Genomic DNA, 17526 nt, shown 5'->3' with positions numbered 1-17526 from the left:
CACTGAGGAGAGGCTCCTGTTTGGTCGCTCTGCCATAAAGCCCAGATCAGTGTAGTGCTGCAGTGATGAGTGTCCTCCTGGAAGTTTCTCCCATCTGAACACAGCATCTCTGGAGCTCAGCCAGAGTGACCATCAGGTTCTTGGTTGCCTCTACCCTGATTGCTCAGTTTGGCTGGGCGACCAGGTCTAGGAAGAGTCCTGGTTGTTCCATCTTCTTCCATCTAAGTATTATGGAGGCCCCTGTGCTCTTGGGAACCGTCAGTGTAGCAGAATATTTTTGTAGCCTTCACCAGATCTGTGCCTCGACACAATCCTGTCTCTGAGCTCTGCTGACAGTTCCTTCACCTCGCGGCTTGGCATTCGCTCTGATATGCTCTGTCAGCTGTGAGACCTTGTGTGGACAGGTGTGTCCCTTTCCAAATCATGTCCAGTCAATTGAATTGACCACAGGTGGACTGTGATCAAGGTATAGAAACATCTCAAAGATGATCAAGAGTAATGGGAGGCAACTCAGCTAAATTTCAAGTGTCATAGTGAACGGTCTGAATACTGAATCCAGTCTGAATTAGTGTGGTGGTTTCTCCTTTTTATTTATATTGACATTTTTGACAGACTTATTCATCTGCCATAAAGATAGGTTACAAATTGCCATTTTGTCTGTTTTGTTATTTTCTTTTGAATAAATTTGCAAAAATTTCAAAAATTCCGCTTTGGCTTTGTCCTTATGGGATATTGAATGTAGACTGATGAGGGTAAAATGGATTTTTTAATTATTTTAACATAAGGCTGCAACATAGCAAAATGTGAAAAAAATTGAAGGGGTCTTTCCGAACTCACTCTAAAATCATTGTCAGAATGCAGATTGTTTACTAGTGATTGCCTGTAAAAAAAAAAAAAAGGAAAAAAAAGTAAGAAATCTCATCCTTGAGTTTAGTTTGTTATAAAATCTTGTGAATTATTGCTTGTCCTTCTTGCCAGGCCATGGACGAGACTGCAGGATGCAGGCAGACTCTCTGGGGGATCTGTACCGGGCTCTGGAGCAGACAAGTCTGTCCACTTCAGCTGACCACAGATCATCCAGCCGCCTGGAGTATAAGCGCTCATTTGTCCGCAGAGTTAATGACCCCCTGCTAAATGACAAACTCCATCGCCTCCGGCTCCTCCATAGCTCACTGAAGGTATAACAACATGTTCTAAGCATTTATATCTTTCCATATGTGTTGTATTTGCCAATTACTAATTAGCCTTTTAATTTCCTTGCAGAATGTCCCTCTTCAAGACACAAACCGGTCATTGGGCTTTTTAGGGTAGCCTGAGAGGATCAGTTTGTTGATAAAACCTTGACCGTATTGCCTCTGCCTGTGCCTCACACAGCTGGCATCCCCTTGCTGGATATAAAAGGCACCAAAAACCATCTTTTCCCTGCTTGGCTCTCCATCTCTTCTCCTTCTACTACTCGTTCAACCTCACTTATTGTGCAAAAGCACAAAGACACGGTGTCCCTCTTCACCCAATCTCGCTCTTTTAAAGATGACGGCTGTCACAAAAGGCAGAAAAGGTGTCTGGCTTGATAAAGTAACAGGGTTTCTGACCAGCAAATAAGCACTTTGTGTCTGCATCAAAGACTTGACGGAAAGCTTTGTAATTCGTCGCTCACATGCATGGCCGCCTCCCTTTGCTTCTTGGTGAATCATTTTGAACAACATGCTGGAGTTGTGTACAGCTGCTCAGTAAGGTTTGATAGGGGAATTAAAAGCAAAGCTATTTTGGATGTACACAACATTTTGTTATGCATGTGTGTATGATTAATGGGTATGTTTGTTCTATGAGTGTACAGGGTGTTAAACATATATATATATATATATATATATATATATATATATATATATATATATATACTTAACATTACATTACTACAACGACAATGTTTTGGGGTACTTACAGTATACAAATTGTAAATCAAGTGCTGTGCCTCAGTGATTGTGAATGTACATTGTACTTTTCCAAGAGAGACGAGGGAAGATATAGAAAGCAAGCTGTTCATCAAAACAGGAGCACAAAAATATAACGCTTGGCAATAATGAACTAGTATTGTAAATTACTTAAGGAATGATGAGAATAGTTGTCTATTTTTGTATGCATGCTGTCTACCTGATTGTTTGTAAAACAGTTTTGTATTTCTAAGTGTGTTTGGTCTGGAGAATACTGGTGTCTACCCCTCTACCGCTTTGTGTTTTTAAGACTTGTTTTACAGTTTACCCCAGAAAAGTAGATTTTTTTTAAATGTTCATGACAAAAAGAGGAAAAATTGTATTTATTAAGTGTTTAATGTACAAGCATGCTTTGTATAACTAAAACACATCACCATGCCATTTGAAATTGACTGACATTCCTGAGGTGTGCCATATTGTAGCTACATTACTTTTTTATTAAATAAAGTATGGCATGGGCACACACGATACCCATTGTTAATTTTTTTTTTTTTTTTTTTGGTTTCTCATAATCACATTTAAATGACTATTTTTAGAAATGACTCCAGGCAGTCCAACAAAGGTTGACTCAGAGGATGAAAATAATATGCAAATATAAAACACACAATCCTGGTAGATACAAAGCCTTGGGCCTTCTTATAGGATGTGGTAAGTGTTATAATTAACTGAATTATATAGAAGAGGCTCAACACAGGATACCAGTGCCCTATCTGCAGCGTAAGTATGCACGTCAAAGGGGAATCTCATATTGTCAACACAGAATGAACTTGTCAGCGTGAAACAGTTTCAATGCTCGTGGTAAACATTTCCAATGCTAGTGATTTTTGGATGCAAAAAAAGGTACTGTACTGTAGAAACCACAAGGAACTTGCTTCAGTCCTCCAAGGTAGGTTTCACCCTGAAAATGCAAAGAACAAGGACAGCTGCAATGTTATCTTCTCAGCCCAGGGTCCATTTTCACATCAGTGTATGATGCCCTCTGCCTCTAAGACATTTACAGCTGTCTTTAAGTCTAAAATGATAAGACCTAGCTCTTAAAAATGTAACTAAAACTAGTTAATTGTTTTCTTTTGTTTGAATCTTTATCTTGGTGCACAATCTTACACAGACAGAGGGCAACATAGGGAAAAGCAGACTGAGTCTCAATTCCCTATACAGTAGATGTTGTACCATATTAATGACCTTCGTATTATAATATCTAAGAGTCTTAGCACTAATAAAGACATTGATATGTTGTGACTTACCCACTGTCTGTTCCTTCCCCCTGCCCTCTGCCCACATCCCCTTAATTTACTTTGGCTGCACATACCTTCTACCTTGTCATGGCCTCCATATGACACACAGGGCATACACAGCACACAAGTAGAGATCCATAGAGAGGTGCAAGGTGAACAGATACAGCTGGATGAATGCTCTATCTTTTCACCCCAAGAGGGCAGTGAAGTGTAGTGACTTGGAGACCAGAACATAATAGTGAGAGTCTGATGAATTATTTTTTTTGATCCCAATGATCATGATGCACTTAACATGTTTTTTTTTTAATGTTGTTGATAATTCTCCTGAAATTGCTGTACCTAGAAGATAATATCATTTGTCATTTGACCTCTGCAAGCTCTTTACTGAGTGATGCCTTTAAGTCATGTTTTGTTTATTAACTGTAATTAATGATAGGGAGAAACAAACATCAGTCATTACTGAATTGTAATTGTTTCAAGACCTTTTTGAATAAAGAGGATAGTAGCAAGCATGTTTAAGATTTGAATATCACAAAAATCACACTCAATAACACCAACAGACTATAACAGCACACACTATAGTGCTGATGGCAAGATGGACCTCATGCATGCAAGTGTGTGTAGTATGGTTCTGCATCATACAGTCCCCCATAACAGATGTGAATAATATCTCCAATGAAAAGTATAGCAGAATGCTACATTTGTTGATAAGGTAGTTTCATTATGAATGGATTTCCACCTCATCACTGGCTTTGTGATTTTTTTCTTCTTCACTAAACACTACAATTTATGATATTCAGTAATGACATGATACAGAGTCGTGAACAGGACTCCCCAGGTAATTACACCAAACAGACATAAGACTTTTTTAATGCTTCCGAGCTATCAGTGTTTTCTCATCAACTGATAATATGAAATGGTTTCTGAGTACTGAATGGAAAACGAGCATTAGGTAGCAGGGTTGACCAGTTTATGACCTTTGAAGTATACAGAGAGTCCACTGCACAGTAACTTGCACAATTGTCATGTCATCTTTTCTTTTAAAAAAAAGCCTAAAAGGTATTCACTCATGTAACAATTTGAATTGAATTGAAACAGTCATGATTTGCCTTTGCAACAAACCACAAACTTACTTGTATTTTCTTATTTTTTTTATTTTTTTGATATGCAGTATTTGTTGGATTTGGGATTTGTGACAGACGAGACACCCAGATACTCAGCCATGGGAACCAGACTCATAACATGGCCTAAAAGGTCTTGTAAGAGTGTGTTGCTAAGAAACTGTTTTTCCTGTGCCCTCAGTCTATGGCCTCTTATGAATATCATTATACATTCCCATTCAGGGGTGGCAAGACATTTTCATCCCTTGAGACCATGTTTATTGCTATTTTCACTCCTAATTTTGGGAGGGGATTTAATGCTGACTGTTTAGACCTTTATACTGTATATTTACTGAGAGGTACAATTGTAATTGCTGACATAAAGGAGAGGCTGAAATAGACTGTATGTGAGGGGCAGAGACTCAGAACATGGCCCCCTGTCGTCCTGCTGGGCCTCCATCTGCTGTTGAGGTGATTAGGTCCCAATTTAATGGTGAGACAATGAGCTTATGACATTTGTCAGAAGGGGTCTCATCCCAACTGGGCCTCCTGGTGACCACTTATTGCACATGTGTAGTTGTGCCAAGGCTAATAGGAGAAGTGATCTTCCTGCTGTAGAATACAGTCAGGTCCATAAATATTGGTACATCGACACAATTCTCATCTTTTTGGCTCTAAACACCACCACAATGGAGTTGAAATGAAACAAACAAGATGTGCTTTAACTGCAGACTTTCAGCTTTAATTTGAAGGTATTTACATCCAAATCAGGTGAACGGTGTAGGAATTACAACAGTTTGTATATGTGCCTCCTACTTTTTAAGGGACCAAAAGTAATGGGGCAAATTAACAATCTTAAATCAAACTTTCACTTTTTAATACTTGGTTGCAAATCCTTTGTAGTCAATTACAGCCTGAAGTCTGGAACGCATAGACATCACCAGACGCTGGGTTTCATCCCTGGTGATGCTCTGCCAGGCCTCTACTGCAACTGTCTTCAGTTCCTGCTTGTTCTTGGGGCATTTTCCCTTCAGTTTTGTCTTCAGCAAGTGAAATGCATGCTCAATCAGATTCAGGTCAGGTGATTGACTTGGCCATTGCATAACATTCCACTTCTTTGCCTTAAAAACTCTTCGGTTGCTTTCGCAGTATGCTTCAGGTCATTGTGAAGCGCCGTCCAATGAGTTCTGAAGCATTTGGCTGAATATGAGCAGATAATATTGCCTGAAACACTTCAGAATTCATCCTGCTGCTTTTGTCAGCAGTCACATCATCAATAAATACAAGGGAACCAGTTCCATTGGCAGCCATACTCGCCCACGCCATGACACTACCACCACCATGCATCACTGATGAGGTGGTATGTTTTGGATCATGAGCAGTTCCTTTCCTTCTCCATACACTTCTCTTACTATCACTCTGGTACAAGTTGATCTTTGTCTCATCTGTCCATAGGATGTTGTTCCAGAACTGTAAAGGCTTTTTTAGATGTTGTTTGGCAAACTCTAATCTGGCCTTCCTGTTTTTGAGGCTCACCTGTGGTTTACATCTTGTGGTGAACCCTCTGTATTCACTCTGGTGAAGTCTTCTCTTGATTGTTGACTTTGACACACATACACCTACCTCCTGGAGAGTGTTTTTGATCTGGCCAACTGTTGTGAAGGGGTTTTTCTTCACCAGGGAAAGAATTCTTCGGTCATCCACCACAGTTGTTTTCCGTGGTCTTCCGGGTCTTTTGGTGTTGCTGAGCTCACCGGTGCGTTCTTTCTTTTTAATGTTCCAAACAGTTGATTTGGCCACACCTAATGTTTTTGCTATCTCTCTAATGGGTTTGTTAAGATTTTTCAGCCTAATGATGGCTTGCTTCACTGATAGTGACAGCTCTTTGGGTCTCATATAGAGATTTGACAGCAACAGATGCCAAATGCAAATAGCACACTTGAAATGAACTCTAGACCTTTTATCTGCTCCTTGTAAATGGGATAATGAGGGAATAACACATACCTGGCCATGGAACAGCTGAGCAGTCAATTGTCCCATTACTTTTGGTCCCTTAAAAAGTGGGAGGCACATATACAAACTGTTGTAATTCCTACACCGTTCACCTGATTTGGATGTAAATACCTTCAAACTAAAGCTGAAAGTCTGCAGTTAAAGTACATCTTGTTCGTTTCATTTCAACTCCATTGTGGTGGTGTTTAGAGCCGAAAACATGAGAATTGTGTCAATGTCCCAATATTTATGGACCTGACTATAGTTTACAGCTTGCTGGTAATTCAGGACAAGGAGAAAATCTCAGCTGTCTGTCTAAAAACTCTTTGGAGGAGTGCACGTTAGCAAGCCATAAACTATGTGCCCTAAATGGGAGAGCCCAGTTCTGCTCAAGGTTTCTACCTGTTAAAAGGCAGTTTTTCCTTAAAACTATCTTGTTGCTTTTTGGAAATACAGTAGTAGATGTAATACAAATAAAAACCCAAAAATGCTAGTAATATTACAGGTACTGTATTTATGAACACACATGGTTAGGCACAAATGGAAAAGATGTAGATAAATACTTGTTTTGAGGAATTTTCCACTGTTTATGTGGCAGATTGTGATCGTTTCAACACTAAACAACTGACTACATCAGTCATGCAATCTGACTATACACTGTGATAGACAGGGTTCATTTATGTTTCCCCATGAAGTAATTTTTTGTGGTTTCACATACGTAATGCACAAATGGTTTGTTTCATATTAAGAAACCCTTAACAAATGTTTTAAATTGTGCTTATCCAAATTTTCAGTGAAAATATTTTTTTCACAAGAAGAAGCAAAACAGTGGAATGGAAGATGATACTAAAACCTCAGGCAGTGACAGGGCAGAATATGCTTTATTAGTTGTAGTAAATGATACAAAAAGGAACACATTAGAATCAGCACACACTACTTCATGATATATACGTTATCTCAGTCAAATCAAAACCAGACTCCTTTCAATGACAGTTAATTCATATCCTCAGCTGACTGTGTCACTTAAAGTATTAACTGGACATTAACTGAACAGGAGGGGAAAAAAGAGTATGACTCAAGGAGGATACAGTTAACAACAACACTGCACTAAAATGTATTATTTATGATCTAAACTCTAAAAAAGCACAACCTATCAGATTGCCATTACCATTAATCTTTGCATTTATTTGCAACTGAAAACACTGGATCAACTGGGATAATTAAACAAACAATAGTGATTGTAGAGTTTGCAGTGCAGGCAGGACAAAATGTGAAAGACAAAAGGTGTGTCATTACTTTCAAAATTCCAGTGATATATGTACTCCAGCAAAACAAATGAAATGAAGTCAACACTGAAAAATGCGCCTTTACAGCTTTCCCTGCATTATAATCCAGGATCCATGGAGGAACAGACGAAATGACTGAAAAGCAGTAAATTACTTTCCATGCACAAAGCCTGAGCTTCAGCCTGCTGATGCTCCAGGAGTTGCGCATGGCATGACATGAATTCAACACTTCACATGTTTTTCTGTGAACTGGCTGGTTTGATCTTGTTTTAGTAATAAGACAGCAAATGTGATTAAACAACCTGGAGAGACAGGAGATTATATTATGTTTTTTTCCAGAGGCATCAGTCTTCACGGCACAATGCAGGACACTCTTTCAGTGCATTATAACAACAGCCCTCTGAGCTACATTATTTGTACTTGCCTACTTTTTCTGCTGAACAGCCTCAACAGTCGTACTCTTATCACTTGGATACTCAAACCATAGATGGCTGGATTAAGGATGGGTGGGAATATCAAAAAGTACACAGATAAAAACAACTTGAAGTCATAAGGCAGGTGGCTAACATTAAATCGACTTTGCGCTATTTCCAAAAAGCAGCCGATAGAGTAGTTAATTACAGCTAGTAGGTGGGGGGTGCAAGTCCGGAGGGCTTTGACCCTGGATTTGCTGAAAGACGATAAACATATCCTCAGGATTTGTGCATATGAATAAAAGATCATGATAAGTTGTGGAATTGCATATAGTACTACAGATAGTAAGCCAACTATGTTAACAATAAATGTATCTGTACAAGCAAGTTTCACCAGTAAGTAATTCATACAGTACACCTTTTCTATGGTTCTCTCACAAAACCTGAGCTGAAGGGTAAAAATGAAAACAATTAAAAATGCCAGCATGGGGTAAAGCCACATGAAAACAATGAGTTTAACAAGTCTCTGTGACATGATTGCATGATATGGCAGCGGGTAACAAATGGCCACATATCTGTCATAACTCATCACTGCTAGAATTGTGAATTCAGTGATGGCAAATGTGTGTATAGCATAGATCTGTGTCAGACACAGCGATAGAGATATCTCATATGAACGTGACAGCAGCTTGCTCAGGACAGCTGGCAGAAAGGAGCTGCTTCCATACAAAGAATTCACAGCCAGGTTACACAACAGCAAATACATTGGCTCATGCAGGATTTTCTCACAATAGACCACTGCGATTAACGCAACATTTTCAGCAACAATAATTACATATATAATCAAGAACATACAGAAGTACACTGGCTTCAGGTCCTCCATTCCATGGTAATCAGACAGCTGAAAAGATGTCACTTCAGAAAGATTTTTCATGCTGAATCAAATACACACTTATACTTGCACTTTGCTCAATGATCTGAGATGAAATAGGTTTTATCTTTGAGTTTAGCCCCCCCCCCCATCTGTGCTTAACTGCGCTGAGCAGCTTTTATACATTCATTACTGTGTAGTGAAGTCATGTGGTCTTACCTATAGGCCAATGATTTCACATCCTGCAATTTAAATTAAAAAAAAAAGTTTATTTCCTATGCTATTGATGAAGTTATTGTTAATGTATACTACAGGTCAATTGAATTTGATACAGTTAATGGAAATATTACCATAAACAAAACAACAGCAGCTACCAGAAATCTCAGTATTTATTAAGAAAAACATTATATCTTGAGGTACCTGTTATTTAACAATTGTAAAGTCTGATGATATTTTATTAAGAGTAGTAGTACAGTTGAGTTGATATCAGCATGGGGTGAGAGATGATCAGTTCACCTCTATGGTCTGTTTTCACTTTTGCATTAGTTTGTCCTCTAAGTTTTAGAGGCTCGATCTCATCCACATTATGACCCCCACATTTCACAATAGTAGGCCCTCATAGTGTGTGTTAAATATTCTCAATCTTCAGTGCTTCACTCAGACATCTATGCACATCAACTTAACACTCAGTGGTGTCTTATTCTTGATCTGCACCATAATGGATCCATACATTAGCTGCAGTTCTGTTTGTCAGATCAATATTTAATTTATAACATTCACAGGAGATGACAAGTCTGACAGAAGCTGCTCGGGCTGTTAAGGAATATGGTGCCCTACATTTGTTCCTTGGACAAAAAATATGTGTAGATCTGCAGCATGTTTGTGTTTCCGGTGTTTTACAGCCAATACACAGCTGAACCCCTCCTCAGGAATGAAATTGAGTTTAATGATGAAGGTCATAGGTCTGTCTGTAAATGTAGGTTTATCACTTTTTTTTTTTTAATTCCCTTTTTAATCAGTGTTATTAGAATTTTCTGATTGACTGATGTGTTACATGCATCACATTTCATCCCATTTTCTCCAAGGTAATTTTCTCCAGGTATTGTCCATAGCTCATGTATGATCTCACTCTCATTAGGAATCAGTTGCTAATTGCTTCCAAGGGGATGTAACACAGTGACTGCTAATGAGCACGTTTATCGCTACTTCACACAGAGTGATAAAGAATTCCAAATAGTGATAGACATAGTGAAAAAAGTTTGACTTGACATTTTTAAACAAAATGATGTGGTCATTTAAACTGAACACAACTGATGTGATGAATTACTAAACTAAACTAAACTAAACTAAACTAAACTAAACTAAACTAAACTAAACTAAACTAAACTAAACTAAACTAAACTAAACTAAACTAAACTAAACTAAACTTTGTCACAATAAAGGCCTGCAGATACTTACTCACAGGGTCTTAGGCTTTATACGTTTAGGGATAGTAGCAAAGTTATTACTGTAAGGCTTCCTGTTGTACTGTAACCATGAAATCACTGTAATTTGCTATTTTTTTAGAGGCCCCTCTTCTGATCTGTTTGCGGTTGAGGTTAAGGTTAACAGAGAGGCCATCAGCTTCTTTCACTGTTTAATAACCATTCAGTTTCTCTTTGATTCCCCACAGAAAGCCATTCCATATAATCTTCAATTCCATCTTCATCTTACTCACTGTCTTTACTTATACCTGCTCTACATACTCAGGTCTGACTTGACTTTTAATACAAAAAGTCGCAATGATGACAATGATAAAAAAAAATCCAATATACTGTATCTAGAGTGTATTTTTTGATTGCAATCATATAATATTCTTTCTTTGGGTACTCTGATAGTTGTCATTATCCAGCTGCTCAGTGTTATTTCAGGGTAAAATAAATCATTTAATCTTATGATTTTTTAAAATCCCATCCAGTGTTGTATGTTCCTCATTTAAATGCAAATGTGCTGCATGTCTGTTGAATTTCCCTCAAGTTGGCTCTAAATGACTTTTGAGATTTGTACAGTTCATCATTGTTTCATTCATTATTTCATAATGTGATTAATGATAGACACTTGTCAGGAGTGTCCCCTTCATGTGAGATATGTATATGTGTGATATATCTCATGGACAGCTGCAACAGCTGTAAAGGTTATTGCACACGTGTAATAAAAACAACTTTGGAAACTTGCATCATGTTTTTTATTTAACTTTTATTTAACCAGGTTTGTCCCATTTAGATCACGGATCTCTTTTACAGCACATGGAAATTAGTCTAAATAATAGTAACTATAGGACAGGCAGTGTGGTAAAGTTGCAATACTACTATACTATGAATACAGCTTGAATAAACTACATGCCTTGTGCTGATGAAAGTAGTAAGTTGTGTACTTTGCAAAATAAAAGTACCGTTATCACACTGTAACTGCCAGGCAGCGTCAAGGTTGAAGCTTCAAAGCCAGAGTGACACTTAACCGGCATAAAAGTGAGTTTAAGGATGAACAGTTATTATTGATTATTATTATTACTGGTGAGCTAAGATAACATTTAAAAGTGAGAAATATATAAAATGTGATTGTTGAACAAGTGGCTACACAAACAAAATACAGTTTTGATCATTTCTTTCCTTATGAAACACATACAGTTTATTCATATGTTCACTGGAATTATAATTAAATAAAGTTACAAGACATATATGACAATCTTTCAAAACATGTATATTTTATTTTACTGTAATCATTCACCGTACCTTTTATTTCAGGTACAGTGAATGATTACAGTACATGCACAAATGAAACAAATTACATGCAACTGTTTGGTGAGATGACTATGAAATTAATAGGACATGATGAATCTGTGGTTCTAACTTTCTGTCTCTGTTAAAGGTGTCAAAACCTTTTGATATCATGATATTAAACTTTAAATAATTAATAAAGTAAATGCAATCATCTACAGTAAACAATTATATATTGAATATCTTTCATACTCATTTTCTTTCCTATCATAAATAGGACTTAACACAAAATCAATTAGTATCATCAAATTCAACAACAGCATATCATATTCAAGTGTTAAAGTGAAATATTACTACTACTACTACTATACTGCATTTTTGTTTTCCACTTCCAAAATAGAACCAATGACAATATCTATAGTTAAGTTAGTTAGTTATAATTAAAATTGTCAGCACTGTTAAATTTAAAGACTCAATGAGGATTTATTAAAAATATCAGTTAGATACAATTTAGAGTCAAGCTAAATTATCAAAGAAAGAAGTGTCTGAAATTCTACTAATTTTTGTCACTGCACTGCATAATAGGATACTCTTTACTTAAGCTGCATTTACTGCCTTTGCTAACAGTGTTGGTAGGATCTTATACCTAATAAACAGTTTCAGTATATGAACTCTAACTATTTGAGTACCGAGTCCATACAGCACTGGGTTGACAATTGGTGGAAGGACAACAAAGTATAAAGACAGGAAGATCCGTGCCTCAACAGCTACATGATTCATGTTGAATCTGGTTTGGATAATTTCAAAAAGGGAACCGATGATGTAATTTATCAACGATAATAAATGTGGGATGCAAGTTTTAAGAGCATTGTATTGAGATTCTCTTGACAATTTCTTACATACTCTTAAAATTTGTGCATAAGAGAAAACAATCATCAGTACCTGAGGCACAACAAGAAGCAGAATAAACACAAGTCCCACAGTGCTAATGTATGATGCAGGTGAACATGAATTTTTGACCAGTTCCATGTTCACACAGTATAATTTTGGCACCACCTTTCCACACAAGCTCAGCTGTAAGGTTAGTGAGTAAAAACTTCCAAACACAACCAGTGGGTATACCCCTGCTAAAACAACAAGCATAAATACCTTTGAATTAGACATAATGCTGTGGTAATGTAGTGGGCAACAGATGGCAACATATCTGTCGTATCCCATAACAGCTAAAATACAAAACTCAGCACTTGCATATGTGTGCAGGAAATAGATTTGAGCCATACACCACTTCACACTTAGGTCATATGTCTCAGATAAGAGCACAGCCATAACTGAGGGTAACAGTGCAGTACTGCCATATAGTTCATTGATGGATAGCATACACGTGAACACATTCATAGGTTGATGCAACTCTTTGTTTTGGTGTATGATAGAAATGAGCAGTACATTCAAAATAATAATGATGAGATAAAGCAGGAGGAATACAATAAACATCCAATGCTTGTAATTTTCCATGGCAGCATATGCAGTCATTGTGAATGTTAGTGCTGTAGTGTTGTCCATCTTTTAGTCGAACTCTGAAAAGAAAAAGGTGTGAATTTTAACAGAATTCTACTTGCCAAAAGATAAGTGCATTATATACCATACATTTTGTACCATGAGCTGAAAAGCCACATAAGGAAAAACAATGCTTTTAGGACAGTTGAAATTTTTTATATCTTTGAATAGAGTATTAGTAATTGGATGGTACCAAATATCACATATAATTTGCACAAAACTTTCTGGCTTTATGAGGCATTTCAGTCCAGGGTGCAGGTAAATATTACTCAGCCATAAACCAATATAATTACTGACATATCTGTCAAAAACACAGGTTCAGGATACAGAAACACACTTTTAGGAACTCTTGTTGAGTCTCGTTACCTGTGTGGCTGCCCTCCTCTGCATGCAGTGCACGGTCAAGCTTGGGTGGCCTTTTATTATTGCTTGAGGTGGACTTAACGTGTGCTGTTTTCACTGGCTCAAGTGTGTTTTTCATCAATGTGTTGCTTGTTACCACAGTAACCAAAATTCTTCTTCACAACAAGAAACGTGAGTGTTTGGTGAGGAAAAGATAAAAAAAAACAATTGGCTGATATTTATTTGGACACCTGATTTGCAAAGGGTGTATAGCAGATATGAAAGACTATAAAGTATAACTAGAGTTCACATTGAACCTTTCATGCAGAAGTACCTTCACATTAAACTGGATTTTTTCTTTACACTGTATACATGTGCAAACAAAGATATCACGTTAATTCTGACAAAACCTGAATGCATCATGTAACTTTCTGAACTTCTGGATTTTACTTGACTCGTTCACACATCCACCATAAACATATTTTGTAGCCCGAACTTAAATCAAACATTTTGAAGAAAGCAGCTATTCTGAGTTAGGGTATCATCAGAAAATTGTCTGGTAGTACAACAAGCCTGTGTTTTGTGTATGTCTGCTAACCAGACATTACGTGGGGCCTATAACAATTTTCTACTTGAGGTGAATTACCAAGACCTGGGCAAGGCCATAATATCACCATAATATAGGACTGTTTAGTTATAGAGTTTAGTGAAGGGGTACCACAGCTGCTATAAAATGCACCAACCCACCAAGGTTGGTGGTAAACCTGAATTAATCTATCCATGCAATTCAGGTTACCAGGGACCAAGAACTGGTCCAGCCTAACAGTCTATTCACCTGAGACAAGGCCTCCCCAAAACTGACCAAGGGGGTTGTGTGTACTTCTGCATATTACAGTGTTTGTCAGGTTAACTTAAAAACGTGTCTTGCTGTAGCAGAAAGGGAAATTGTTGTGAAACAATTGTGATGAAAAGTGATTCAATGGTTGCTGATTTCTTGGAATAACACTTTGCAACCCTGAATATCAACAATGTGTGTTCAAAATGTTTTGCTTTGTTAAGCTTTCGTTTAATTTGTTCTAAATGTTACAATTTCTCTGACATTTTAAGCTTTTCTATATGACCTCTACTAATCAAACAAACCTATCACTAATGTACCAGCAATTTAAATAGGAAGGAGGTTTAGGGCCACATATGAAATGTTTTGTTTTGTTTTTTTCTCAGGATTCAGAGATGAAAGAATCCTGAAAAAGGTCAGAATCCTGAGAATAAAATAAGAATTAAATTTCTTTTCAAATTCTTATATTTCCGATTTTTTTTTCTTTTTCTTTTCTTTCAAATGTTGCCCTAATCCTTTTTAAATGATGTATAATGCCTTGAAATGTATTGGTGTGTCAACAGTATGGGTAAACACACTCATTAGAGGTCATTAGTCCACTACATGTTTCCATTCCTCTAGAAAGCAATTAGACACCGCTGTTATTCCACAGGTGAGACCTCTCTGGACAGCACCTGGAGAATAGAGACAGAGGATGAGAGCAAAACAGTAATGACTTCCCTTTGGAGAACACTGATGTAACATTGGTGAAACTGTGTCTGAAGGATGGTGACCTTTAAACTAATGCAATTCATAGCAATTATTTGTTCAGGCATTTGTTTCAATGGAAGTCTTCACACTGGTTTATACCCACCACCCAGTCATATTTACAGCAGAACTTTGGTTGGATTTTATTTTAGAATTGCATCTCAGCAGGGCAGCCGATTTTATTGTAATTCACAAACAATGTAGCAGAGGCCCTCTTCTTATATCAGTACAACTGAACTTGACATTGTGACAAGCTGTGGATCCATCACTCACAAATGACGTCAGCTTTCTCCATCGGAAAAACACCAGCGTTATTTCTAACAGTATACATAAGGGTGGAAAAGCATAATGGAGTAGTTTATGGCAGGGGCAGGTAACGCGGGGGGCAGTTAAAATAAATGAATGGTGCTCAGGAAGGGCCAAGAAAGCTGGACAAGGTAACTAATCACACTTGGGACCAGCCTTTATTGTAAATTGGAGTGGAGTGAGTAAAGCTGTAAGCACTCAGACTGTGATTGTGAACCGCAACTTGGGAACCACCTTGGAAGGAGCTGTCAACACCCTGTCTGTGGCAATAGACAGAGCTGTTAACGCTCAGACTGTGGTCATTAATCGCAATATGGGTCACATCTTGGAGAAGCTTTCAGCTTTGCAAAGGAGAATGGATGGAGATGACCAGAATGGACTAACAGAGTAAGCCGTGTCTATTGAAATACGACTGCTCGCCCTAACCCAAACAATCATAATCTAATCTGCGTTCCGGCCCCCGCAGCCGGTGCTGGAACAACTCCCCCACGAGATCGCTGCAGTGAGACGCTTCTACTCCTACCCCTCCCTCCTTAACTCAGCCCAACCCCCCAACCCCATCCCACGCCTTCGCCGCTTCTTCCCATCCAGTGCAGCGGGCGGGGTCCGATGGCGGCGCCTCAATGGCAGCGGCTAAGGCTGGCTGCCTGTCTGTACTGGAACCACCTCCTCCCCCCCTCCCCCCTCCCCTGGAGCAAGTGTTTGCGTCGATATGTTGTAAAATGTGCTTATATATGCTTATGTTGCCGAGGTTTTTTTTTTTATCAAATCCACACTGTACCCCCCCCCCCGGAGTATAGTTTGGGTTTATTTCTTTTTTTTTCTCCTCTCCTCTCCACATGTCCCCCCCCCCCCCTTTTTTTTGCTACAGTCATCCTGTTATGTTATGTGTTGACGGGGTGATTGTTGTAATTTCGCTGCAATTGTACTTGTACTGTTACAGTGACAATAAAGCCAATCCAATCCAATCCAAATTAATGTAAATTGCAAACTAGTCTTTTATGTCTAACATGCAGCTCCATTCAAATGCAGCTCCCCCACTTTCCCAGTGACCTTTAACAACAACAATTGTTGATCAAATGATGATCAGCCACTGGGTATAGCTATCCTTGGTCTTCTCATCCATAATCAACATCTTGTCCTACTTGAGCATGTCTCCCATTGGAGGTTGGTATCCTGACATTCCTCTATGATGGCTGTTTTAGGGTTTGGCAGGCCCCTCATGGAAGACCTCCTCTTGGCTAAAGGCCACAGTCCTCAAGTTAGGGGGCTCAAAATGCCAAATTATCCAAGGAGGTGGGTTAGGGTTAGGTTGTACTTCTGGGAACCTTCCAGGGTTGACTGCCTAGGTGCCAGCGATGGTGTCTGGAGAGGAACTTATGAATGTAGTGGTCCACATCCTAACCTGGACCATCTCTATAAAGCAGTAATCAAGGCAAGGAAATGGATGGCCACGGGGCACAGCATACACTGGATGTGCCACTGGATGCCATCACCAAAGAAAGGACAAGTGCCTTATCTGAGCCTCACTAAAATAGACTTTTCTGCAGTGCTCACTTTGAATTGTGTGGTGGGAGTTGGTCCAGGTGTCCTCTTGTACCAATGGTGTTTGTTTCAAACCATTTAGGTCAACATGTACATGCAGATAGAAACGAAGCAAAAGGTTATATGATTGCAGTCAACAAAAGGAGTTTTCTGGCAGATTTCTAAAATTAATTTTTTCCATCTTCATTTGTATTTTCCTCAGATAGACTCACATTAGGCCGGACATTCAATAATAAAATGAAAGTAAATAGGGATATTTGCCCTGATTATTCAGACTGGTCTAAGGGATCAAACATGTCGTGCTGAAATCACTAACTCCTCTCGCTAACTAGAGAAGTAGAAAATAAAATCTAGATAGAGAATTAAACAATTTCCAATTGAAGAAGGAATGCTCCCATCACACAGCAACTCTGTTAGTTTCACTTCTCATCTGTCACCTGACAACAATTTGCCCCAGATATCCCTGCCAGGGTCCCAGATCAAAACCGACAAAACTGATATTTCTGGAGAAGGAGAACGACAACTAATTTTGCATTACACAAAACATAATAAT

The 17526-nt window shown here is 38.3% G+C and overlaps 3 protein-coding genes across 6 annotated transcripts in view; 1 reads left to right on the top strand and 2 right to left on the bottom strand.

The window, feature by feature from the left end:
- The window catches only part of LOC139607977 (connector enhancer of kinase suppressor of ras 2-like), a 29954-nt gene extending 27495 nt beyond the window's left edge, over window positions 1–2459 (top strand). For all 4 annotated transcript variants that reach the window (XM_071461374.1, XM_071461373.1, XM_071461372.1 and 1 more), the window contains exons 21-22: window positions 979–1178; window positions 1264–2459. In XM_071461374.1, coding sequence (XP_071317475.1) covers window positions 979–1178; window positions 1264–1311 — 248 coding nt within the window. In that variant the 3' untranslated portion in view covers window positions 1312–2459. The remainder of the gene's footprint in view (window positions 1–978; window positions 1179–1263) is intronic.
- A 5371-nt stretch (window positions 2460–7830) lies between these two features.
- On the bottom strand, window positions 7831–8951 carry LOC139608084 (olfactory receptor 52L1-like). The gene has a single exon (XM_071461559.1). The coding sequence runs from the start codon at window positions 8949–8951 to the stop codon at window positions 8010–8012; it is 942 nt and encodes a 313-aa protein (XP_071317660.1). The 3' UTR covers window positions 7831–8009.
- Window positions 8952–12163: 3212 nt separating this feature from the next.
- On the bottom strand, window positions 12164–13204 carry LOC139608106 (olfactory receptor 52D1-like). Its single transcript, XM_071461589.1, has one exon. The coding sequence runs from the start codon at window positions 13202–13204 to the stop codon at window positions 12242–12244; it is 963 nt and encodes a 320-aa protein (XP_071317690.1). The 3' UTR covers window positions 12164–12241.
- Window positions 13205–17526: the final 4322 nt, after the last annotated feature.

The sequence above is a fragment of the Trachinotus anak genome, unplaced genomic scaffold, assembly GCF_046630095.1.
Source record: "Trachinotus anak isolate AG129_WGS33_773 ecotype Australia unplaced genomic scaffold, CSIRO_AGI_Tana_v1 ptg000024l, whole genome shotgun sequence".
Taxonomy (NCBI): Eukaryota; Metazoa; Chordata; class Actinopteri; order Carangiformes; family Carangidae; genus Trachinotus; species Trachinotus anak.
Note: the sequence above shows the minus strand (reverse complement) of the source record. Positions and strands in the feature narration are given on the sequence as shown.

Coding starts and splice junctions, on each gene's coding strand:
- LOC139608084 (XM_071461559.1), bottom strand. CDS start 8,951: ATGAAAAATCTTTCTGAAGTGACATCTTTTCAGCTGTCTGATTACCAT.
- LOC139608106 (XM_071461589.1), bottom strand. CDS start 13,204: ATGGACAACACTACAGCACTAACATTCACAATGACTGCATATGCTGCC.